Source organism: Astyanax mexicanus, chromosome 3 (genome assembly GCF_023375975.1).
Source record: "Astyanax mexicanus isolate ESR-SI-001 chromosome 3, AstMex3_surface, whole genome shotgun sequence".
Lineage (NCBI taxonomy): Eukaryota > Metazoa > Chordata > Actinopteri > Characiformes > Acestrorhamphidae > Astyanax > Astyanax mexicanus.
The window spans coordinates 33,476,873-33,503,993 of record NC_064410.1 but is presented as its reverse complement, the minus strand read 5'-3'; the positions used below and the strand labels follow the sequence as shown (position 1 = coordinate 33,503,993).

The 27,121-nt window shown below is 40.2% G+C and overlaps 1 protein-coding gene across 1 annotated transcript; it reads right to left on the bottom strand.

The window, feature by feature from the left end:
* mc5ra (melanocortin 5a receptor) lies at positions 1-27,121 on the bottom strand. Its single transcript, XM_007254680.3, has 2 exons — positions 27,018-27,121; positions 1-1,576 (listed from the first exon to the last, which is right to left on the bottom strand). Exon 2 carries the CDS (start codon positions 1,491-1,493, stop codon positions 504-506), a length of 990 nt encoding a protein of 329 aa, XP_007254742.1. The 5' UTR covers positions 1,494-1,576; positions 27,018-27,121; the 3' UTR covers positions 1-503.

Genomic DNA, 27,121 nt, shown 5'->3' with positions numbered 1-27,121 from the left:
GGGGGGGGGGGGTGTACAGTGTGTGTTTATCGAAAATGTGTTTTGATATATGTTTTCCACAAAAAATGAGCCAATGCCAATGAGTTTGAGTTAGAAAAAATATTTTTTTTGGTATCATTTGATTAAAAATTAAAACGGGTTCCACAGATCCGAACACCACACAAGGGTTAAACACTTGCATTCTCCGACCAAACACCACTATCCTCCCTTAAACACTTGCATTTTCAGTCAAACTCCATTCTCCATCCTGATTTCTCAACACAAGCCACCATGCTCCAGTTCTAACATTGGCTGTAGCTGTAGAACATTTTAAAAATGAAGCAAATAAACCAGTGTAAATGAAAAACAAAAAAAAAGAATATACTATAGATACCTCAAAGAATTGCACTCCAAAACAGTTCACTAACTCTTTGCTAATGCTTAGCTTTTTTAGCATTTGTTTGAGAATGATAGGCTAGTTTTTCTTTTTTTGGAGGACAATCAAAGTCTATGTGCGCTGGATTTTACTTGGACATTCTAAAGACATTCCTCAGGCTGTAGCAGCAGATGATCTCTTTGAGGGTCTTCCGCATCTCCTGACTCCTGAAGGCATAGATGAGCGGGTCAATGACAGAGTTGCACATGATCAGGATGAGGTACATGTTGAAGTGCGACATGAAACACATGCAGTAAAGGTTTCTGGGGCAGGAGATCATGAGGATGAGGTGGAGGAAGAAAGGCGCCCAGCACACGATGAAGATGCCCAGCAGGATGGTGAGGGTGATGGCCGCCTTCATGCTGGCCCGCTGGTGAATGGAGTTGTAGCCTGGCAGCGCTGCGATGCGTTTGACGTGGGAACGGGCCAGCATGAACATGTGGCTGTACAGCGAGGCCATGAGGGCGAGCATGATGAAAAACATGGACACCAAGCACACGATGACAGGCGTGCTGTCTGAGTAGATGATGAAGACGATGCCGCAGCCGGTGCAGAAGGTCCAGATTCCAGCGATGATGAGCGCCGCCCGCCGGACTGTCATTATGTTGTGGTAGCGCAGTGCGTAAAAAATGGTGACATAGCGATCCACTGCGATGGCCAGAAGGCTGCACATGGAGGCCACCACTGAGATGCAGATCATGGAGTCAAAGACGTTGTCCATCTGCCGAATAAAGTGATCTTCCACCACCAGCTGTTGGTTGTTGAGCAGATAAATGATGATGGTCTCCCAAGCGTTAGAGACGCTAACGAGCATGTCTGCCACAGCAAGACTACAGACAAAAAAGTACATGGGCGAGTGCAGGTTCTTGTTCTTGACGATGGCGCAGATGACCAGGATGTTCTCCAGCAGACTGATGATGCCCAGGATGAGGAAAACCTCTGTGGCGATGTTCAGTTGCTCGCAGGCTTTGGATTTGGTCTGGGATGGAGCTTGGGTAACATTGGGGATGTAAGAAAGTAGGCTCGAGTTAACCATGAAGGTCCACAAAGGGACTACGGTGGCCTCAGAGGTATTCATTTTGGTTGAGCTCTTCAGATCCAGATATGCCCCAGAGATGTCCTGGACGTGGTCAGCAGGGTGGTGAAGGGGGCATCATTGTCCTGTATAAAATAAAGAATGGGGGAAAGTTAACAAAAGTTATAAAGGGTAAATTGATTGATTGACAGTCTGCAGGCCATTGATTGGTAGTCTATCAGTCTTCCACTAGCTCATGCATTTATAACATGGTAATGGTCAGTTTTTGGGCATTGGTCTGCTGTCATCCATATTTTACTGGGGTGGTGGACAAAGACATGCTACGGTTCACTGAACATCATGTGGTGGTTCCTGTCTAACAATGAATGTGATGGACTGGGAACTGATCAACTGGATGCATTTTGAGACAGACACAGTTGAGAAATTCTGATTTTGTGTTTAAAGAGATGAGATTGTTAACAGTCTAAATCCAGTGTTTTGCTAACAGTGACAGCCTAGCATCTTTCAAAATGAAATACATGTTTAGCATACCAGATAGGAAAGGGAATACCCTTTTCTTATAAAGCTTCTCAACCTTGCAATAACCTCCCAGCAAATGTTCAGAATACAGTCTCATTTTATCTTTAAATCTGGATTAATGCTGCATTTTCACTGCTCTGACGAGTCAACACACATAAACGCCCCCTCCAACTGGTTGCATCATCCAATTAAATCGTTTTAATAAATGGAAAATAGTTTTATATAAGCTTTATCTCCAATAATTGATCATAAAGGAGAGGAAAGCCTAAAATCGCAGTGATTAGCATTTATTTCATGCTTCTCTGGAGCACTCAAAAGTGGAGCTAAATTCACTCCAGCTCAACCTTTCATCGCATCGCCCGGACTCGATGTGTTAGACCCATGATGCACCACGCGGCTGCGCCTGATGGAGCCAAAGCTTCCCAATGAAAATAAATGGGATACATGGCTGTGGAGCAGTGTAAATGCAGCATAAGTCTAGACCAAAAAGGTACTTATTTAGTTTAGTTTTTGGTAACATTTTATATCTTTTCCTTTAGACAAAGATCAGATCCAGGGGTCAGAGTTGCCAGGTTTGTGGTTTTTCCCACCAAATTGGGCTTGTTTGAAAATCCAGTCGCGGAGTGCGTTTTTTTTGGACTACTTTTAAAAATGACCACGGCCGCCAAAAAACAACAAAAAAGTGGGTGTTGCGTTGAATGTTACGTCAACATGGCAGACAAAAATGTACAAGTTAACACTAAAATTAATCTTCTTTGGTAGAACGATTACAGCAATAACAACCAGGAGAACATGATGACAAAAGAGAGAGAGAGAGAGAGAGAGAGAGAGAGAGAGAGAGAGAGAGGGAGAGAAAGAGAGAGAAAAATCACAATGTAACCAGAAATCACCAGGCGATGAAAAAAATACTAATTATGTTATAATTAAATGTTCTTGACTGGGAAATAAAACTGTTACAAATAACTAATAAATAATTGATGTTACAGTATTATTAATGACTTTAAGATAAATAACGATGCTGACAATACATCCCTTATAAAAAAAAGTCGTACACTCATAGTTGTTTTGCCATTTGCTTCAAACATGGGACAGATGGATATTTTGGGCTAGTTTAATATTCTGAAGGGTGGGTTTTAGACTGACTTTGGGCTGGAAATTTTGGTTGAACCTGGCAACCCTGCCAGGGGTCCAGGGGTTCATGGACATAGGGAATTGAGGTCAAATAAGACGCTGGTGCTGTTGTCCTTCAGCTTGCATGCAGTCATTAAGTTCTGTGGACGGTGGAGTGGGTGGATGCCAGTGTTTCAGGGTGCTCTCGTGTCTATGTTACCTTCTGGCTTTCTCCTGTTAAAGACCACCCGCATACCTAATGCCACATGCCTTGGATTAGTTGCCGTTCCTTGATTCTTTTTAAGTTTACATTGACTCCTACCAGCAGCTTTGTGATTTTGTGAGTCTTGTTTCCTCACAAAGTTTCTTCCTTCAGCTCTGAGGGAGATTACCCTTGGAGCTTTTGATAGAGGTTTTATGTTTTGGGTTCTGTTTGATTCTTGGTGTGAAGCTGTAAAAAGCTCTATTTACATGAATTTGATTGGATTTAATTTGCCACTAAATATTTTTTTGGTTGATCAACTGCATCTAAGGTTAGTAAACAAAGTAATGTTTTGAGTAATTGTAAGATGTTTTTACATCGTAAGATGTTTTAAATTAATTACTACCTAATGACTGTTAAAGCCTACCCTGAAGGCCTATGAATGAAGACTGATCATTTAACACATTGCCGTGTCTTTCAGTGATGAAGGATTTTTCACGTGGGCTTGTGAAAAACACATGAGCTTTTATCTTCACCTGATGTATCTTCACATCCTGCTCTCCACTGTGAGACAGTATCATCCTGTTTAACTGTGAAAGAGCTAGAGCAAATACGTTTCCGCCCCAAGGACGCACGGCTCTATTCATATCCCAGCACTCAGAGCTCCCCCACACCATCGTCTTCTTGGTGACATATGAGACACTGATATTCAAGGTACGGCTTTTGTCGACACAAACAGGCCTTTGAGCATGTCATCATTCACCCAGATTAATTATTCCATTTCATAAAGAGCCCCAGATTTTGTACGTGTCACCCAGGAGTGCCGCTGATTTTACAAAGCCTCCTTTTATGTAGGTGAGTATATGGGTCAGCCATTAAAGCTGCAATATCTCACCTCCTCACAGCTTTTAACTGAGCCCCTGATGGATCTGCACAAAGTCATGAGTCATCAGAAGCCAGACACCAGACTAAACTCACATTACTCGACTAGAACTTTTAGTTTCAAACAAAAACCAAAAAAAATACTGATACAGAACCAGCCAAAAGTTTGGACACACCTTAAATTAAGTGTTTTTTCATTATTTTACAATGTTCTGCACTGTAGATTAATACTTAATTCATCCAAACTATGGAGAAAAACAACAAAAGTGTTAAAACAGCACTAGGTAGGATTTTCTTGATTTTTGATCTTTTTAAAGAAGTAAAATTACAACTTAAAACTCACTGCAGCGCTGCATTGAGGTGTAATAGGAGGAATAGCGGTCTGTGCCGGAGTTCCTCTGAGCTCAAACCGAGAGTTCTAACAGTTCTACAAGGACTACTGGTTCATTCTTTACAAACTAACATACAGACACTCTGGCAGAAGCTGAAAAGAGACTGGATATGTATCTGAAAGCCAGAAAACGAGAAAGAGAAACGAATCCGCCTGAAACATTTGTTACACTCTACAACTGTAGATGAAGCCCACGAGCACAAAATCTCAATCCTACCTAGTGGAGCTTTAAAAAACCAGAACATGTTTTATATTTTAGATTCTCCAAAGTAGCACCTCTTGCTTAGATGACAACTTTTTAAACATCTTGGCTGGATTTTCTCAGTCAGTTTTATGAGGTAGAGTCACCTGGAATTGCTTTCAGTTAACAGCTGTGCTGAACTTGTCAAGAGTTAATTACTTGAATTTCTTGCCTCTTAATTTGTTATAGAGCATCAGTTGTAAAGTTGTGAAGAGGTAGAGTTAGTACACAGTGAATATCCCTATTTGAGTAATGTTCTAATCCATATTATAGCAAGAACTACTCAATGTAATTCGGAAAAAAAAAATTAACTTTAAGAAATGAAGGTCAGTCAATCCGTCAAAAAGTATCATCAAGTGCAGTTACAAAGACCATCAAAAATGTTTTGATGAAACTGGCTCTCATCAGGACCGCCCCAGAAAATGAAGAACAAGCGTTACCTCTGTTGCACAGGATAAGTTCATCAGAGTCTGAGCCTCAGAAACTGCCAAAACACTTTTATTTTACTACTGTACATGATTTCTTAAGTGTTCCTTCCCATCATGTGGATGACTGTAGTATTTATTTACAATGTAAAAAAAAAAAAAGTAGACATGATGAAGAAAAAGTGTACCAATTACAGCCCTCCCCTCCCCGATGTGTGAAATGTTATTTTAAACCCATTGTGTCAAACCAGCCTAATGAGCACAATCCTCATGGCAGCTTATCACAGTGCTGTCAATATAAACTACATTCACAACTCCCTATCACACAATATTTCCCCAGGTTGCAGCATGATGTTTTGTTTGTGGGATTAGTGTCTTTTCATCAGCTGTCAGTTATTCTTTTAATTATATTATTTATAACACAATTGAGCTTTACATAAACCCTAAACTATAAGTGAATTCTCCCAAACGAGAGAAATGGCTAGTGGGTTATCAAAATACTGTGCCTTCCTGTCCTAAAAAAGCTTTAAGATTTGTATTTCTGTTGATTATATATAATATTATTATACATAAATTATATTTTCCCACCTTAGTCACTTTTTCTTTCACTTTTAATTTTTTTATTTTAATTACCTTGATATTTTACCATGACAGTGTGGACAGCATTAGATTTACCTCAGCTAAGTATAGAGACCATATGATGAATATGGAATAAAAATAATTGTATTAATTGCTGAACATTCAAAGGTTATTTTCTTAAAGGGGTGGTTATTCCTGGATGAAATGGTCTCATTCAATATTAGATAAATAAGTGACTTGAAATGACCAGATAAAAAAAAACATTTTGAAACTTTTCTAATGTGCTAAAAAATAGCAATTGCATGATTTTATTTATTTTCTTTTCTGTTTTACCTTTTTATTTTACTTATACTGTTTACTTTCTTTATTATCTTAATGTTATTTTTAGGTACTTAACTGTTTATGAAATTCCTTATTTTAGCTTAACCTGATTAAATTAGTTTAATTTAATTTTTTCAGTCCCTTTAGGTTAAAAATTCTCGGCTGCATTGAAAATGAGGGTTACCCTCAATGCATTCCCGAGTAAAAAATAAAGGTCATTGATTGATTGAATGAAATGCTATTATGTAATTTGGTGAGTTCTATTTTTCTTTAACTGTGTGTTATTCATTACATTTTCATTTTGAACTATGAACTATGCAGCTTGAACTATGCAGCTTGATTTAGGAGGTGTCAGTGTGTCTTACGTCTTGCGCGGCTCAAAAACGAGCAAAGGCAATTACTGATTCTCTTAATTAATAATAGGTGCACATCTGTGCTGACAATTCACTGCCAAGATAGCAATGAACGTCTTCCTGTTGACTGTTGGCTAGGTTGTGTTCAGTCAGTGGCGCACCTGTGTTTTCTGTTACCAAGATAGCAATATGCCAGAATTTACCTAATCACACCTCACTTCCAGACCACCACATCCATCAGTGTAGATAAATATTTACAAGCTCTGCTGCTATTTAAATGATGCAAGTGGAAGGTTGGGTGAAAGATAGCAATGAGCATCGCAATGTGCCTTGTGCAGGGTGTAAGATAGGACCCAAAGACTGTCAGTGTAGTTGTTAAGAGCTTCTTGCTTCTGTTTAATGAAGAAAGAAGCTGGAATGAGTGCAGACTGAAGGTCAGCGATAGCAACTACTGAGATTTCACCCTCCTTTCAAACTAAAGAACTTCTTTCTAGTTAGCTGCTTCAGTGGCCTGGAGTCCAGTGGCTAATGGGAAAATGTGAGTGAATTTTTATAAGCTTTCCTAGAACTGAAAGCTCCGCGTAGGTTCTAGCGGGAAACTCGAAATCACGCCACTTTTCTCAGCCAATCACCAACTCCCACCTGTCCTTAAAAGACCTCCCTCATACCTGTTCTCCCCTGCTTGCAGACGCTGACATACGTTTTCACCCTCCTCCTTCCCCACCGCCTCCAGTTCGGTCCCGCCGGTTGCCCAGGGGATAGGCTCCACCCCCGCCGTACAAGTACGGCAGGATCTGCGAGGTTCCAGACGCTGCGGACCTGGGCTTCGACAGGGCTTTTGCCAAAGACTCTATATACACTATATTCACTATTACTAATCGTCATACGTGTTTATTGGGATTAAATCTTTCTTGCTGCACTTTGTTTCTAGAGTTTTCCTGCTAGAACTACAGACACAGAGCATCTCCTGCAAAGATGTTTGAGTTTTTTTGATTGCTTTTGCTGGATGATAAACGTCACTAACTCTCATGTATTTGCAGCTCTTCACAGTACTGTGTGTAGATAGAGGCAGGCTGATGATGCTGCTGCACTGAATAGGTTGTCTAATATTACTCTCTAAATAGAATTGAACTGTTGAAGATAACTTAACAGCTAATCATTATATATACTAAGAAATTGTAGCTGAAATTATGTTCATTTATTCATCCATCTGCTTCTCCTCCTTCAGGGTTTTCATCAGGGTATTCTGATTATCCAGAATCATCAGACACAACATTTAAATAAACTTCTGTTATTCATTTCTAATCTTCTGTTGCATGAACAAGCTGGATCACCCCTCACTAATAAGTGGAGTCAGGAAGGAGAGATAACAGAGATAAAGACAGGGCAGTCAAGTGTTACAAAGACTCATCATGAACACCTAAGCAAACTAGATAGTATTAATAGAATGTTAGATTGTGCGGAGGTGCCTCAGGCATGTTCCTCCTCCAAATTATTTTTCTCCGAACAAAAGAGCTTCAACATCTACTTCAATTTCGATGAGGTTAAGGTCAGGACTTTGACTCGACCAATTTAAAATATTACATTCATTTGTTTTAACCATTCTTTAATAAAACAGCTTGTATGGCTTAGGGTCATTGTCCTGCTGCATGACCCACTTCATCTTAAGATTCATCTGCTGGATCCTTCCACAAACACATCTTGTGAAGATCAGATTTTGATGATACTTGTTTTTAAATATAAAAAAATAAGACGCCCACTCAGAACTGATTGTTATTTCACTGACTAAAAAAAAAAATCAAACTATTATTTTACATTGTAAACTAAACCTAAAAGTTTCACATACTTTTGCCACTCAAAGATATATAAATATAGCAAATAAATGAAAATATAATATATATGTGATAAATAAGAAACCTAATAATTTTGTTTTATTTGTTTCTTCTTATCTACTTTAGGTAGGTATTTTATTTTGTTTAAAAAACTGATGCAGCTTTATATGCAATTTTATGCAGAAATTTAATAGAAAATTCTCAATGGTTAATTTTTTTTTTAAGCATCGCCGTATTTTACTGAACTGTCCCGTCCTGTCTGCTTTCCTTGACTTTGCCTTATAAATATCTTATGACTGTAGTAAATATTCTAGTTTATGGATCCACATAATTAACAGATCAGGCAGATTCTGAATGTTTTAATAAAGTATTCAGATGCAGCTCGCCATCAACATTTTGCACCAGTATCCTTATTTAAACCTTGCTTCACTGATACACAATCTCAATGCTTTTATTTACATGTTTGCATATTTACTGAGATGAGATATTTTAGTTTAACATTAAAGGGCCCTGGTGTAGGAAGTGTCAAAGTGTCTTTGCTATTGTAATGACGGGAAAAGTATGCCTTGCATGGCTCAAACTGAGGTCACTGTTGATGTAAAGGTTTGCATAGCTGCAAACAGCAGGAGGAGTTTCCTTTAATTAAAACCTCCCTTTAAAATGCTGTGTAGTTCAAGACTAGGCTTAATCCCTATCTGGAAAACTGTCCTTTACTGTTTCACTGTTTAAGACATCTCTCTTTTACTTCCCATTAGAGCCCCACCAGTTCCATATAGCCCAGACCACACACTGAGCACAGGGCAGATCTCTACAGGAGTCTCCAGTAATTAATACATTTGTGAAATTGATTAAATTGAATATTCATTGTGCCAGTTTTCATTACTCTTCATCGTTCTGAAATAACACACGCAGTTCTGAAATATAACTATATATAAATCTATAAAAGGACCATTAAGGATAATATTTTTAGTAGTAAAAAAAAGATCAGGATCTATCATCAGATATAAAAAAAAAACATGCTGGGTTAAATCACTGGCAGCTCTTGTCAGCAGGGCTTCAGTCAGTTCATTCCTATTTGGAGTGTGCTGTATGTCCCGGGTTTCTGTGTTTGTTTTGGCCTCTGACTCCGCCTGCTGCTCATTCCCCAACACTAACTCCACCCCCGAGGTTACCAGTAGGATACACAACAGTGAGCGAGCGGTGCTGCAGCATGGAAGCTAGCAAGTGGGCTGGTTTAGCTGAAACATTAGCTGCTACACAGCCTAAAAGACCTCAACTTGTCTCAAAAAATATCAGTGACCAAAGAAGGAATAACACAAGAGTAAATATTGACATCCAGCCACCTCATAACTAAGATCTAGATCAAGCTGCAACAAGCTAAAGCAGTAGGCTACTCAAATAAATATTTTTTTGTTATCTGCTAAACTAAGCAGTACTCGGACCTGTAAAATAGTAACTCCAGCTCTGGGGTGTGTATTTTTGTTAAGCAGTAGGATTTTTCCAGTGTAGCAGGCTTGGCTTAGGCTAACGCAGCTAGCGGTGCATGAAGCTAGTTTAGCTAACTATGGATAAAGTTCACATGAGCTGGTTTATAATATGAAAACAATAAAAACACTCCAAATGTATTCAGTAGCTGATTAACTTACAGAGTATGACTCATCATTGCTTGTCATGGCAAAAGTTACTGAACTCATCCTACACTGGTTTGTGTAGATTCAGCCTCCTCAACTTGGCAACCCAAGTGAGCTTTGCGTCTGGAGAGGGGTGGGTGGGGCAGGGCAGATTACTCTCTGTGGTGTTTTGAAATTGGACTACTGTAGCTATTTTACACACTCACTCTCATTTCCTACAGAATGCTCCTTTAAGACCCAATAAATGCACATGAACATTCAAAGAAAACTTAACATACATTCTGCCAGTTCAAATATAAATACAGATACTGGTACTGATACATAAAAACAGGGTTTTATGTAAAAGGTTCAAATAATACATAAATCAATTAAAAGTCATATTTTCTTTTTGTATGTTCTGTTATGGAATCATTCATGATACAATCTGGCAACGCCTGTCACAAACTTCTAAAATAACAAGAACATAATTAATCACTGTTTCCATCAGCTACTATTACACTCTAACTCTTGAATATGAAGTCCTAAATCACTAGAGTGTACCTCATTGTGCAACACTTACAGTAAAGCGAAACACACCATTTATTATTCATTGTTTTCAGAGCAGGTTTGACAGCTCTCTTTCAGTCGTGCACGGCTGTAGCTCAGAGACGCAACCCATTTAATGAGGACTGAAGTCTCAGCATCAATTATTCACAAAAGAGGTGTCCATCAGATTTCTCCCAGAGCTCTTTTTTTAGAATGAACTTGTACACTTTATTCAAGTTATTTTTTATTTTTTTCCATTCTGTTTTCATTTTGTTTGATTTTCACACATGGTCCAATTTTAAAATACGCTCCAATTCAAAGTTATATTGTCTGTTTATATTTACACCTCAATCAAAGACATATTTAAGTAGAATTTCCTGAAAGAAACAATATCCTGCATGTGTGAATGTCTCCTTTGTCACAGGTGTTGAGGGATACGAGGGTGGACGTAAATGCAGGTAAATACGATTAAATTAAACCAACAAGAGAAAACAAAAACAAAACCGAAAGCAAACACAAGTATGGTATCGCAAAACAAGACTAAATAAGACTAAGCAAACATGACTATAAAAACTAGACTGAGAACACAAAGCTAGTGATGGTAAACTCAAATCTTAGATTCAAAGTGAATTGGTTCATTTGACTCGCGTCACACGGTTTTAAAACGTTTTATATCCTTTGACGCATTTTGGTTAAGAAAGTGAAAGCAGCTGATCTGAGATCTCAGACTGTTTTGTCCCCAAATGTTTCGAAATTAGAGTTAAAAAATCAAAATCTCAAAACTGTGATTGTTGTAACACACATGACGTCATTGCCACAACTCAAAATAGATGCAAAGCATTGTAACAAATAATATTGTGATAAATATTGTTATTATTTATTGCCCATATTATTATTATTTATTGTTCATAACTTGTCAAACCATTAGCATTTGTGAAAATGAACTAAAGTAAAGTGCCTGATTGCTCACCAGGTGTCAATGTGATGGGTGATGATTCGAATGCCTCACAAAATCAGATCTTTTTCTGAATCATTTGGTTTATTTAATTCGATCTCCCAAAAGCCCCACTTCTGCCATTGCTATATAGAATTAAGAATACTAAACTGAGAAAGCAAAACAGAAAATACTGAGATCAAAACAACAACTGAGGACTGACTGACGGATGGACGGACTGACCCACGACCACCACAAAGCATACAAAAGAGCAGACAAGGAACACTGAAACAAAGGGGCTCTATATACACAGGGATACTAAGAACACCTGGCACAGACAATGAGGGGGCGGGGTTACAAACAACCACAGATGAAGACAACAGCAAAACAGGGCCAGGTGCTGCAGAGCACATGGCTAGGAAAACAAGCTCTACGCTGACCCCCATAGGGTTCACTTGTTTCTCTGCCGTGATGAAGGGTAAAACCGCTGTAAAAGTTTAACTTGGTTCAACGATGACCTTGCCGCAAGTGGTATTGTGGTAGAAAAACTGTAGTCTCACCAAAAAACGTGCAAGCGACTGATATTAATAATAAGTGAACAGCCTCAGGTTTACATCATTTTTGTACACTAATTTAAAGATAACAGGAGGAAGAGCAGAATCCGAGCTTTATTCTGAGGGCAAGAGACAGATACAGAGCTACAGAGGCTGTAGCAACTTAAATCTCTAAAACATGAGTTTTAGAAAACCCTGCCTATAATCAGCGGGAGACACAATGCAACCACAACTGACCAGCATCCAGCAGAGTGGCGTGCAGAGCGGAAAGCAGCACGGCATACCACTGACAATGTGAAAGTGCCTTAAGAAAGACAAGCAAGAACAAAAGACAAAAAAAGAAAGGACTAAGAAAAGGAGAAACATGAAACACACGGGCTAAAGTGTAACACCTACAATATGCTGTGTAATTTTATATCAGTACGTCAAATATCTAAATGTCCTGCTAAATCTGTCTAGTACCCTAGCTATAACCATGCAGTAAAACATGCACTGGATGGGGCTCCAAGTGGTCCAGCAGTCTAAGGCACTGCCACTCTGATCAGGAGATGGATTGTTTGAATCCTGTTCATGCAGCTTGCCATCAACTGCCAGAACATTGAGAAAGTACTATTGGCCTTATTGTCTCTGGCTGGGTAGATGTTGCTCTCTCCTCTCATCACTCCAAAGGGTGATGTCGCTCAGCACAAGGCATCTGTGAGCTGATGTATCAGAACCAAGACACTGCGATTTTCTTGGAGGGCGCTAATGAGAAAATGGGATGAAAATTCCTGATCATTACACTACAGTTGCATGGCTCATTTCCAACAATAAAGAGAAGTCTACAGGTATTAAGTGAGGCAGTGTGAGTTCTAGAGAAAGTATGACAATCTCTCTCTGCATTTTGTCTTCTGAAAGACATAAGAAATGACTTTGACTTCAAAAGCACCCCAGAACCTCACATCCCTCTGTACATTCAAGTTTCTGAGAGTTGAGTACACATCACTGACGACCTCTCCTCGTCCCTGAAACCTCCTCCTTATCGAGACACCTCATTACCAGCTCTGCTTCCTGCAGAGACTGAAGATTATCTTATTCTGATCCTCAGCATCAGAGAGCATCCTGACCTGCAGCTAGGTGCGATATTCAGCTACAGTCCCAAGCGTTTCTTACTAGCCTAACTTACAGTTTACATTTTACACTTTATATTTATTTATTCACCAGCTTTGCAATCTGTTCACACAGTGTGCAGAACACCACACAAAATTATATTTACACCATGTGGCACTGCACAGCCATACAACACCTCTGACAAAAAAGTACAGTATTATCAAAAGTTCAGACACACCTTAAATTAAGTGTTTTTTCAACATTTAAAAATGTTCTGCAGAGGGAGCAAAATTGGCTCTGCTCCCTCCGGGTGGGTAGATGGCGCTCTCTCCCCACATCACTCCTAGGGTGATGTCTGCAGCACAGGGTGTCTGTGAGCTGATGTATCAGAACCGAGTCGCTGCGCTTTCCTCCGAGCGCGCTGTGATGCTACTCAGCAATGCTGCATCAGCAGCAGCTCGAAAAGAAACGGTGGCTGGCTTCACATGTATCAGAGGAAGCATGTGTTAGTCTTCACCCTCCTGGTGTGTTGAGGCATCACTAGTGATAGGGGGAGTCCTAATTAGTGGGTTTGGTAATTGGCTGTGTAAATTGGGGAGAAAATGGGAAAAAAATTAAATAAAATTATTAAAAAAAAAAAAAAAGTTCTGCATTGTAGATTAATAATAAAGTCATCCAGAATATGAAGGAAAAAAATACAAAAGTATTATTTCGTACACAAAAAAAGTGTTAAACAAACCAGAATATGTTTTGTATTTTACATTCTTCACAGTACCACCTCTTGCTTAGATGAGAGCTTTGAACATCTTGTACATTAACTGTATGAGGTGGCTTTATCAAGAGACCAAGCTTCAGTTGATCTGGACTGTGAATACATTCCTTACATTGTTTGGACTGGATTTTCAGGCTTTTCAATTTGGGTCTAAAATTAAGTCTCACCAAAAGAGGCAGTCACAGTCTGGATGTGAACCACGCCACGAACAACGGTAAAAGACCAAAGGACCAAATAATGGTCCGACTAAAACAGGTGGCCCTGGTTTGGATCAACTGTAACAAGGTTTGTTTGATTTGCAGTATGTAACATTTTCTAGATGGTTCAAACCTTCAGAGAAATTAGAGGACGTTAAGTCATGTGACTGTCAACCATTCCACAACATAAGATGAAAAAGAGCCGATTGTACACGGTATGTGCAATATAACAAACATACCATCTTATGCATAAACCACCAACCTGTGTGTTTACTATGTTCTGATTTGTTCTATTCTATTCCTCTACAGGGACACTCCTGCTAGCCCTGCTTCACTCTAAACAGTTCTGCTACTTTCCATAGACAGCTGTGGAAATGGTTAAAGCCTAAAAAAGCCTGTAAAAGTCACACAACACCTAATTTAAACACCACCTTATGGCCACCCTTGAAGGTTTTTCTGATTAAACAGCAGCGCGATGATGCCTATCAACTGGTGCTTGTAATATTATCGCACAGTTCTGAGCATAAAAGTGCAGAAAAAATACTTTAAAGCCTGTTTAAAAGCACTCAGCTGTGTCTAATAGCTCCTAGATAACAACTACACTGGAATCCTAAATGAGGTTTTGGGATGAAAATGGAGAATAATGACAGGTTCACGCTCAGCTGGAACAATAACAACAAAATCACCCACTGTATGTCTCTGCAAAATAAAAAGAGTCCTCTAGATGATGCTACAGACTGGTGATGTCTCTGAGAAAAATATGGTTCATAAAAAGAGATAAAGAAAACATGTTAGATCACATATTAAAAAGATTCTATACCAATACAAGGTTTTCTATGCACTCCCAGATAATCTTCTCATATGGGTCTAACATATGGATGCTAGTCCAATCTGTGTTGTACAATACACTTAGAGGCTAGATGGGACCTATATCAGAATAAGGGGGCTGTAATGAATGGGGCCCATTTGGGTCCTAGTAACAATCCATGTAACTCATTTTGAGATTTCTGCCTCCACTTTTTTAAATGTACATAATTTAATGTAGCAGATTTATCAAATGAGAAAAGTCTCTAGCTAGTGGAATTAAAGCTGATGTCCAATTTTTTTGGGATTTAGAGCCCTCTCTGGTGAGAATGGGTAATTGCACTGAGCACGCGGAAGAATCATTTTAAACTGGGCGGGTGTGATGCGGTCTCCTTTCAGAGAGAATGAATCCGATTTCAGGTTATGTTCAGCTAGAGAGAGAGAGAGAGAGCGCGTTCAGTCAGAAACATCACTCTGAGTTTCCCCTTCTGAAGTCTCCATTGCTCCACCAGCCGTTTGCTTTCAGTAAAACTGAGCTAGATCCTCTTTTAGAGGCTGTACTGTGACGTAAATACATAAAGACGTGTGACGTGGCAAGAAGAACTCTGGCAAAAAGTGACTCGACACTCCAGTTTTTAGAATGAATATATTAGGCTTTGTCGTTTCAGCACACTGGTACCATTAAACACAATAGTTTATCCTTTTTCCATTCAGAAATGCTTCTGCTTTCAGTTTAGTAACGAAATAATATGAATGGTGGATTTTGCTACCTAAACCAGAAGTTTGTAAAAAAAAAAAAAAAAGTTCTTCCATGCTAAGAGACAATAAAATGATGGATTTTGACTCCTTAATGTGCCTCCTTGCCTTGCATTTGGTCACACCCTGTCAATCCCAATACTTTTATCCATATAGTGTAGCTCTGTGGATAACTGTACACTGGTTCACTGCTTTGGCAATAACTGGACACAGTGCAGTGGCCCATCTTCAGTCTTAGGATTAAACTATACATTTAACAAGATCATTAAAAGTAGATGAATAAGACATAATTTTAGAAAATGACATTCAGTCTATTATGAGAAACGTTAAATAAATTAAGCTTGTTGTAGCTTTAATCAATGACACAACGACTTTCTACATTTTCCTACATAGGATATCGGAATTCATTGACTGTTCATGATCTACATTCATGCAGTGAGTTTAGTCAGCTCTTTTAAATCAGGTAATCACTTAATTACCTGAGCGTAATTAGAATTGTAAATGCATATTAATGGTAGTAATTTATGCTGAAGCAACTAAATGTACTTATTTATGCATGTATATTAATGTGGGCTTAAAACTCAGTTTGTCCAGGTCTTTAAACTTAGATCTGAATTTAGTGCAGAATTTGTTATTTTCCTTGCTTGTGAAATCCCGAAAAGCTGCTTAAACTAGGTTATGTTGATCCAAGCTGCTCATCAGTGTCACCCCTCACATCACACTCACCTATTTCCTGAGAAGCAATGGATGTATTTTTACTTCTTGTCTGTTCATTGCAGCATTACAGCATTTCAGAAAATCACATCACCTCTAGTGTACACAGCTTTGGTACATGGAAAATGGGGCACTTAATGAATTCAAAAGTGGAAAGTTGCTGCAAATGAGAAAAATCTGAATTATTAACAGTTAACAGCCATCGCAGCATTTAATAGCTTTCTTTTAACCTTTTATTTAAATCAATTCATTTGATCCATTCATTTAATACAATCTTTTAATCAATTAATTTAATCTATTGGTTGCAGTGAACACAAACATACAGAGGCAGTGAGAACACATACCCAAAAGGGTGGGCAGCCACTGCAGACCATATAGAGCATTTGTGACTTTGTGGCCTGTGTTTGTGACTTTTTGGCGCATTGGTATCTTATCAGTGCAGCGCTTTGCACATCTCAGCAGAGAAAACTGACCTGCACATTCACACTGTGAAGGTACGCCAGCAGCTCATTTAAAGAAACAGCAATTTTATTGTTATTTTATTCTTTATTCTGTTTATTGTTGAGTTAAAAATTGTAGTCAGTAAAGCACCTGTGTTGTGCGCCGCCAAAAAATTCAGAAATTTTTGAAATTTACCTGAACACACCTTACTTCCAGACCACTGAGTCCATCAGTGTAGACTTATTGCTAAATATTGTGGGCAAAAGGTGTGAAAATAATCTGTTGACGCAGAGTGTACGATAGGTCCCCTTATTTATGTTAAGTGGTATCTAAAGGCTTTCTTAATGGAAATCTTTATAAATCCTTAAATGTTCCTTTAAGTATTAAATCCCTTAAGTTTTGCATAAAAGTCTCTTAACCATCTATGCCTTTAGTCAAGTCAAAGTCAAAGTGGTTTTTATTGTCATTTCAGCTATATACAGAGTACACAGTGAAACGAAACAACGTTCCTCCAAGGACCATGGTGCACAGTGTAGACAGAACAATAAGTGCAACAGTACAAAAGTGCAGACAGACAATACAACACAATACAGACAAAGAATAATAAATAACAAGACAGTGTGCAACTTATGCAGTGTGCAAAAAGTGTGCAAAAAAGACCAGTGAGGTAGTAATTACCTCTATTACACAGTGTGCAATAGAGTCCAGTGAGGTAGTAGGGTTTTTAGTGCTTTCCATTTTCTGGGGTAAGTGGGGTAAGAGTGTGTGTGCATGTACAGAAAAACCATCAGTTCAGTCTCTGCAGTTGAGGAGTCTGATGGCTTGGGGGTAGAAGCTGTTGCAGAATCTGGTCGTGCTGGACCGGATGCTGCGGTACCTTCTGCCCGAAGGCAGGAGGGAGAACAGTTCGTGTGAGGGATGGGTGGGGTCATTCACAATGCTGGTTGCTTTGCGGATGCTGCGGGTGGTGTAGATGTCCGTGATGGAGGGGAGGGAGACGCCAATGATCCTCTCAGCTGTCCTCACAATACGCTGGAGGGTCTTGCGGTCAGAGACGGTGCAGGTCCCAAACCAGGCAGTGATGCAGCTGCTCAGGATGCTCTCAATGGTCCCTCTATAGAAGAGTGTGAGGATGGGTGGAGGGAGACGGGCCTTTCTCAGCTTCCGGAGGAAGTAGAGACGCTGCTGGGCTTTCTTGGCTGTAGAGCTGGTGTTCAGGGTCCAGGTGAGGTTATCTGCTAAGTGGACACCAAGGAACTTGGTGCTCTTAACAATCTCCACAGAGGACCCGTCGATGTTGAGTGGAGAGTGGGTGTGTTGTGCTCTCCTGAAGTCAACAACCATTTCCTTTGTCTTGTCCACATTCAGGTGAAGGTTGTTGACTGTACACCAGTCTGTCAGCCGCTGCACCTCCTCTCTGTATGCTGACTCGTCGCCTTTGGTGATGAGACCCAGCATGGTTGTATCATCGGCGAACTTGATAAAGCTGTTAGAACTGTGTTTTGCAGCACAGTCATGAGTCAGCAGGGTGAACAGCAGAGGACTCAGGACACTGCCCTGGGAGGCCCCAGTGTTCAGTGTGATGGTGCTGGAGGTGCTGCCCCCGAACCGGACTGACTGGGGTCTCCCCGTCAGAAAGTCCAGGATCCAGTTGCAGAGGGTGGTGTTGAGGCCGAGCGAGCTTAGCTTCCTGATGAGGTTCTGTGGGATGATGGTGTTGAATGCTGAACTGAAGTCTATAAACAGCATTCTGACGTAAGTGTCCTTCTTCTCCAGGTGGGTGAGGGAGAGATGAAGGGTGGCGGTGATGGCATCGTCCGTGGAGCGATTGGGACGATACGCAAACTGCAGGGGGTCCAGTGAAGAGGGCAGTCGTGTCTTGATGTTCCTCATGACTAGCCTCTCGAAGCACTTCATGATGATGGGTGTAAGTGCAACGGGACGGTAGTCATTGAGGCAGGACACTGTGGACTTCTTCGGCACGGGAACGATGGTGGTGGACTTGAGGCACGTTGGGACAGTGGCGCTGCACAGGGAGATGTTGAAGATGTCCGTGAGAACATCTGTCAGCTTGTCTGCGCACTCCCTGAGCACTCTGCCGGGGATGTTGTCTGGTCCTGCAGCTTTTCGTGGGTTGACTCTGCGCAGAGTGTTCCTCACATCCACTGCAGTCAGGCACAACACCTGCTCGTCCGGCTTGGGCATGGTCTTTCTCGCCATCGTGTTGTTTTGTGCCTCAAACCGTGCATAAAAGTTGTTCAAGGCATCAGGGAGGGAGGCATCACGTTCACAGGACGGTGGCATTGTCCTGTAGTTGGTGATTGCCTGGATGCCCTGCCACATACGCCGCGCGTCACCCGTGTCCTTGAAGTGGCTGTGGATTCTCTGGGCGTGTGCGCGCTTTGCCTCTCTGATGGCTCTTGACAGGTCGGCTCTCGCTTTCCTCAGGGCCACCTTGTCACCCACTCTGAAGGCGGAGTCGCGGGTCCTCAGCAGCGCACGTACCTCAGCAGTCATCCAAGGCTTCTGGTTTGGGCGTGTGGTGATGGTCTTGGAGACAGTGACATCATCAATACACTTGCTGATGTAGCCAGTGACTGATGCTGCATACTCCTCCAAATCAACAGAATCGCCTTCAGTAGCAGCCTCTCAGTTCACCTGCTTCTGAACTGGTCTGGAGCATCTGATGAGTGGTGTGTATGTTGGAGTCAGCCAAACACACATGTGGTCCGAGAAAGCGAGGTGGGGGCGGGGCTCCGCCCGGTACGCACTGAGGATGTTTGTGTAAACAAGATCCAGCGCGCTCGCTCCTCTCGTTGCAAAGTCCACATGTTGATGGAATTTAGGGAGCACTGACTTGAGATTTCCGTGGTTGAAATCTCCGGCGATAATAAACAGTCCGTCTGGGTGTTTGTTCTGCAGATCGCTGATAGACCGATAGTGTTCACACAGAGCCTCTTTAGCATTAGCTCCAATGCTATCGCTGGGTGGGATGTAGACAGCAGCTATTAGCACGGCGGAGAACTCCCGTACTAAATAAAAAGGTCTGCACTTGACTATCAGGAACTCCACCAGCGGAGAGCAGTGTTTAGAATTTTTGGCCTGTACGGGGATCGAACCCACGACCTTGGCATTATTAGCACCAGAATTACTGGTAACACTTTAAAATACTGTTTCATAGTTGTGCATAGTAAGCATTAACACCAACATTAACAGGAAATAGGAGAGGATGAGGAGAACTGCTTCCTGCGCTGTGAAATAATTGTATTTACACTGATAGAGCGCACTGTGTAGTCTGTGAGACTGCAAGGCTTAAGATAAAGTGGGCGGGTGTGATGCGGTCTCTTTTCAGAGCGGATGAATCTGATTCCAGGTTATGTTAAGTCAGAGAGAGACAGAGCACACTTAATCAGAAACTTCACTCCTTCGTTTCTTTGTTTTAACTATGAGTAAATGACCTACTGAGATCTGAGTTTCCCCTTCTGAAGTCTCTATTGCTCCACCAGCCACTCGTGTTCAGTAAAACTGAGCCGGATCCTCTTTTAGAAGCTGTACATGTGATATAAGTACGTAAAGACATGTGGTTAGGTTAGAAGAATATATTAGCCTTAGCAAAGGATAGTCATTCCAGCACACTGGTACCATTAAACACAATATTTTATCCCTTCTCCACTTAGAAATGCTTCTGCTTTCAGTTTAGAAACAAAATAATACAGACTGCCACTTTAAATGATGGACATGTTTTCCATAATGTCATTCTTGTAGTGTTTCACTGCATGAACAACATTTTTGTTGGTGGCTTTAGAACAGGCATCAGTGCTTCAGTGAAAGTTTACTTCAGAAAAAGAAAAGAAAAATCGAGAAAAGTCAGACAATGGCTGTTTCTGCTCTGGCGCAGCTCAACTTTTAGCTCTGGAGTTGATTCTTTTTAAACCAGCAGCGCCTGGTAGAGCCGGAGGCCCAGGGTTAGATAAAAGTTACCAGATCAAATCAGCTACCACCTACACACACACACACACGCTATATGTGTCTGTGTCTATGTGTGTGTGTGTTGAAAGGCAGTGGTGACTCAGATGTTTAAGGCTGAGTCTGTGGCCTGTTTTTACTCATTTTTTTCATTCGGTCTTTTAGCAGAAACAAGCAGCCACTCGTTTAGGCTAGTGTTCACTGTCACACTGTCTCCAGCTCCTGAAACCATCTTTCCAGGTTGTTTGTCTTCATGTCTTGTAATTTCCCCTCAGCTCCACATGCTCCGGAGGCTGGGACTCTCACCTGCCCTCATTATCCACAACATGTACTGCAGATGCTAATGGGCTGTTATATTTGTAGTTTCACTGTTTTTTTTATTGTTACTCCCTGTATTGTAACATACAGTACTGTGTGAATGATCTACAGAGCTATATAACTGGACAGTAAGATAAACAGTAGAGAATAAATGATCTGGGTTCTCTCTTTATTTGTATTACATAATAATGGAACTCCAGCATTGCAGTAAAAATAGCCACCAGCTTTTATTTATTCATCTTTTTAAGAGAGTTTGCTTATATCCACTTAAATTTACTGTGTGGAAATAAGATATATACAGGTGTTGGACAATAAAACTGAAACACCTGGTTTTAGACTACTATAATTTATTGTCCCGACGGACAGTTCTGGTGGAAACAGGAGAGTTGAGGTGCACACTGAATTCTGCCGTGATTTGGGCAGCTGTGGTTTTATGTTTTTTGAATACAATCCGAACATCTCTTTCTGACAGCTTCCTCTTGCATCCACAGTTAATCCTGTTGGATGTGGTTGGTCCTTTTTGGTGGTATACTGACATTACCCTGGATACCGTGGCTCTTGTACATCACAAAGACTTGCTGTCTTGATCACAGATGCGCCAGCAAGACGTGCACCAACAATTTGTCCTCTTTTGAACTCTGGTATGTCACCCATAATGTTGTGTGCATTGCAATATTTTGAGCAAAACTGTGCTCTTACCCTGCTAATTGAACACTCACACTCTGCTCTTACTGGTGCAATGTGCAATTAATGAGGATTGGCCACCAGGCTGGTCCAATTTGTACATGAAAACTCCCACACTAAAATGACACGCATTTCAGTTTCATTGTCCAACCCCTGTATTTCCAAGTATGCATTGACTGTGTCAGTAGGCATGCATTTATTTATAAGAGTAATATATACTTAATCTTTTTGGTGTGCAAAATAGCATAAGGCATAATGCACAGTAAAGTATTATCTATGTAATACAAACTAATCTAATCCAAAAGAAAGGCCAGTAAATCCAGTTTCCATTCAATGCCTAGTTTATCTAATCAGTCCTTCATTAAAATAACTAATAAGACTCTTACATCCAATATGTACATCTCATATATAATATACTGTATGATATTGCTTGTATACATACACAGAGGGATATATCAGGTACCTGCTCATTTGCTGTTTCTACCAATACCAATTACATTTTAAAAAGGTTTATTCTGATATTATTCTGATTTTGGAACACGGATGTAAATAATTGATTGCTGTCAGTGATGAGATTTTTACTGAGGTCAGGATGATGAGTGATCCCCAACTCTCCAACTCATCCCAGAAGAAGACGAAGCACCATAATTTCAGAGAATACAGTTTCACTGCTCCACAGCTCAATGCTATAGCCAACATCAGGCAGACTTTGTCTGAAGGAGGGATCTGTACCTACTGTACACAGCAAGTCAGCAGATGAGGGAGATGTTAGTTCAAATAATGAATTTTGTATTTCTACACTAAAAAAAAATTATGAGTAAAATTTACTTTTGCAACTTTCTGCATTTGCTTTTTTTTAAGTAAATTTAATTTCAGATAAATTTAAGTCATTTCAACTCGGTTTCAAGACTTAAATGTTACATAGACTAAATAAGTAAATAAGTAACTATTCTTTTTAAAAGAATGTATTACATGCAATCCATGTGTTGAGACAGTGTAATATGTGTTTTATGTAATAATATTTAAATTTCAGGAATTATATTATATTATGTATCATGAATTATTTGAATAGAATTGTATAAATAAGTAATTATAATTAGGTAATATTGTGTGCAGAAATTAGGTAAAGGTTACTAAAAGAAAGGATTGATTTAGCTAAAATAAATTAAGTAAAGTTTACTAAAATAAAGGATTGACTGAAGTTCAGTTCACTTATTTGTTCTATGTAACATTTAAGTCTTGAAACCGAATTACTAAAATTTATCTGAAATTAAATTTACTTAAAAAAAGCAAATGCAGAAAGTTGCTAAACTTTTTTAAAGTAAATTTTACTCACCATTTTTTCAGTGTATCGCAGTTAGGCATAAACTAGCCTGTTTGTAGTTTGTCATTTAGCACAAGCTAACACTAACTTGAGGTAAACGCTCAGTGTCATAAAAGTGACAGAGCCCTTAAATGGCTCATTCCCAAAGGGACTGAAACTGACAAGCACAGAGCTGGTGAGATCTCTTTATGTAAGAGTGATTGTGTGTAAAGAACTTTATGAACATAATTTGGATAGTCCATAGGACTTTAAACTCTTGAGTTAATTTCATGGTATGTTTTGGGTAATTGTAAATCTGTACTGTGAAGCTTCATTCTATCAGTTTTGCAGCATTTGACTGAATCTGAGCAGAAAGTAGAGCTGAATACATTTCAGAATCCATCCTGATACTTCAGTCAGCAGAATTGCCATCAATAAACACTAGTAAATAATTGGCAATCACACATCCTTATATAATAAGTTAACCCTGCCCCCACCATGTTTGACAGATGATGATGTGGTACTGTATCGGATCGTAACCTCTTTGATTGTTTGGATCATAATTGCATAGGGTTTCTTTTTTTATCTTGCATGTTGAAGTATTCCCTCCAGTATTTACTGTCATGGAGGCATCTTTAATCTTTCCACACAGTTTCCCTGCTTTTTTGTATGAGCTATGAGGGAGACATTATTTATGTTACATAATCAATAGCATATCTCCTTTGATAAGTTAGGCTCAAATCCTACATTTTTCCTGTGTTTGTTTTGTATTTTTTTTAAACCTAATACAATTAGAATTTGATGTCTTTGTAATTAGCTAATCATTAAATAAGATTACACACTTCTTTAGAACATCGCTGAGCAATTTATTAGGGAGACCTGTACATCTGCTTATGCATGAAATGATCCAATCAGTCAATCATGTTACATCAGCGCAGTGCATAAAATCATGCAGATACAGGCACAGAGCTTCCGGAAATAATGTTCACATCAGCCATCAGAAAAGGGAACAGTGTGAACTCAGTAATGATTCAGTTTTTTTTGTGTGTTTCTGAAATTACTGAGATCTCCTGAGATTTTCATGCAAATTTGAGCAGCAGTTCTGCAGATGAAAATGTGAAAATGCCTTGTTGATTACAGAGTTCACCAGAAAATGGCCAGGACAGAAAGGCTCCAGTTACTCAGATGACCGTTCCGTACAACTGCACTGTGTCAGGGTGCGTGAAGGAGGGACGAGGAGAGCGGATGCAAAATGCGAGTGTATTTATTATACAGATAACAAAAGACAAAAATAAACAAATAAACGGAAACTAAACTGAAAACAAGAAACATGAGACACGGAGACGCAACCACAACAGGCTAACAAAGCACAAGAACCGACACGAGGGAAAGGGAGCACGGACTATAAATAGTGTAACACACACGGGAAACAGAGAACACCTGGGGCTAAGGGGCGGAGTTACAAATGATACACAGGTGAGGGCAAGAAACACTGAGGAGCACGGATCACGTGGGAGACACACTCACAGGCACAAGCAGAGACAGGCACAGAAAAAGGTAAATAAACACAGAAACACGAGAACAGACAGGGACCACGTGACACACTGATTAAACTACAACAGCAGACTAGAGAGATTTCTGCTGAGACACACAGATGGGAGTGTCGGAATTGGGCAGCAACATCATGAAAATATGGATATGGAATGTTGGATGATACTGAGGGGAAAAAAATAAAATTGCATCTGCCATTATTCTGTAATTATATTAATAATATTGACTTTGTTTATGCAAGGTAAAAAAAATAATAAATGACATTGGCCGGATACAATTTGCCATTAGTAGATATGTCAGACAAATAAGCAGAATGTAGATTTTCTGAAATGTTGTGCTATATTGAACAGACAGTCTAGACTGGGATAGGCCCATTAAAACCAATCAATCACTAAAAAAATCCTAAATTCCAACACACTTCTTGGGTATTGTTGGTGTTGCCCACCTTCTAATACAATGGTCTCTAATCCTCTTCCTGAAGAGATACCTTTCTGCAGGTCTCAACTCTAACCTGAGGTGATCAGATTGTCTGATTATATTTTTAGGAGTCAATAACAAATTAGGCTTGATTTACATTTTTGTTATAGCGATAATGTTGAATCTATCACATTTCATACAATGTGAACGACAGCATCTGTGCTCAAGTAATAGTATAAAAAAAGTAAAAATCATTAAAAATTGAGATAAATTTTATAACGTCTCTGTCTCAGATGCCTTAATATAGGTCTTGTGTTGGTGTGAACAGTTTTTGTTTTATATTAGGCAGGTGATCCTAATGTTTTGGCACATTACTTAGTAATAAACAGAAGTAAAGTGAGGTAAATGCAGCATGTACATACTTTCATTTATCATCTATTATTAATGTGTAGAGTTTAAGTGCTGGTCGTCTGTAGGTGCAGTTTAATTTCAGCACCACAGAGAGAGCGGACAGCTCCCTATTACTCCTCATTACCCCGGTAATCCCACCTCTCACTGCCGAGGAGACCCCCATCTACAGCTCACACACACTCTGTACACACACACTCTGTACACACACTCCGCAGGATGACTCCTCAGCCCAGTGTGCCTCCCACGTCACGACCACCTCTACACATTAATACACACACACACACACACCAGGACCACCATAACATAATAACAAATGCAAACACACACACCGCGACCACCACAACACACACCAAGACCACCTAAACTCATTACCGCACACCAAGACCACCACAACACACACCAAGACCACTTAAACTCATTAACACACACACACACACCAGGAACACCACAACACACACCACGACCACCTAAACTCACTAACACACACCAAGGCCACCACAACACACACCAAGACCAATTAAACTCATTAACACGCACACAAACACGCACACAGCCACCACAACACACACCAAGACCACTTAAATTCATTAACACACACACACACCAGGAACACCACAACACACCACAACATCAACTCACTAACACACACACACCACGACACACTAAGACCACCTCAACACACTAACACACACACACAAAAATACCAAAAACACCACTAAACACACCACAACCACCTAAACACACTAATGCACACACCATGACCACCACAACACACAACAAGACCACCTAAACTTTCTAACACACACCATGTGCACCTCAACACACTAACACACACCACGACCACCACAACACACACCAAGACCACCTAAACTCATTAACACACACGCAGAACGACCACTACAACACACACCACGACCACCTAAACTAACTAACTAACACACACACACAACCAACCACCAGACCACACACCAAGACCACCTAAACTCATTAACACACACACGACGACCACCTTAACACACAGCAAGACCACCAAAAATTATTAATACACACACCACAACCACTTCAATTAACACACACACATACAGCATAACCACCACAACACACAATACGACCACCTAAACTCACTAACACACACCATGACCACCTTAAAACACTAACACACGCACCACAAGCAACTCAAAACACTAACACACACACACCCAAGCACCTCAAAACCCTAACACACATACACACACACCCAAGCACCTAAACTCACTAACACACACCATGACCACCTTAAAACACTAACACACACACCCAAGCACCTCAAAACCCTAACACACATACACACACACCCAAGCACCTAAACTCACTAACACACACCATGACCACCTTAAAACACTAACACACACACCCAAGCACCTCAAAACACTAACACACATACACACACACGCAAGCACCTCAACTCCCTAACATACACCACGACCACCACAACTCACATCACGACCTCCTCGCGACACGTCCCTTCTATAAACACGCGCAGGGTGAAGCACTAAATACACGCTCACGAGCTTCGCGAAGCCTTTGAAGTTCGGCAGACGTCACCGCCTGTCTCCCCAGTTGATAAAGCAGTGATTATAAGTTTGATATGAACTCTTAACTCACCTGAGAGCCGCGCGCGCTGATTACTGGTTGGGTTTATAGATGAAGTCCAAACGGCTCGAGCCGCGTTCATCACAGTGCAGCACTGTGTGTGTGTGTAAGAGTAT

Bases quoted from the DNA above. Each gene is read 5' to 3' on its own strand.
- mc5ra (XM_007254680.3), bottom strand. From the start codon at position 1,493: ATGAATACCTCTGAGGCCACCGTAGTCCCTTTGTGGACCTTCATGGTT.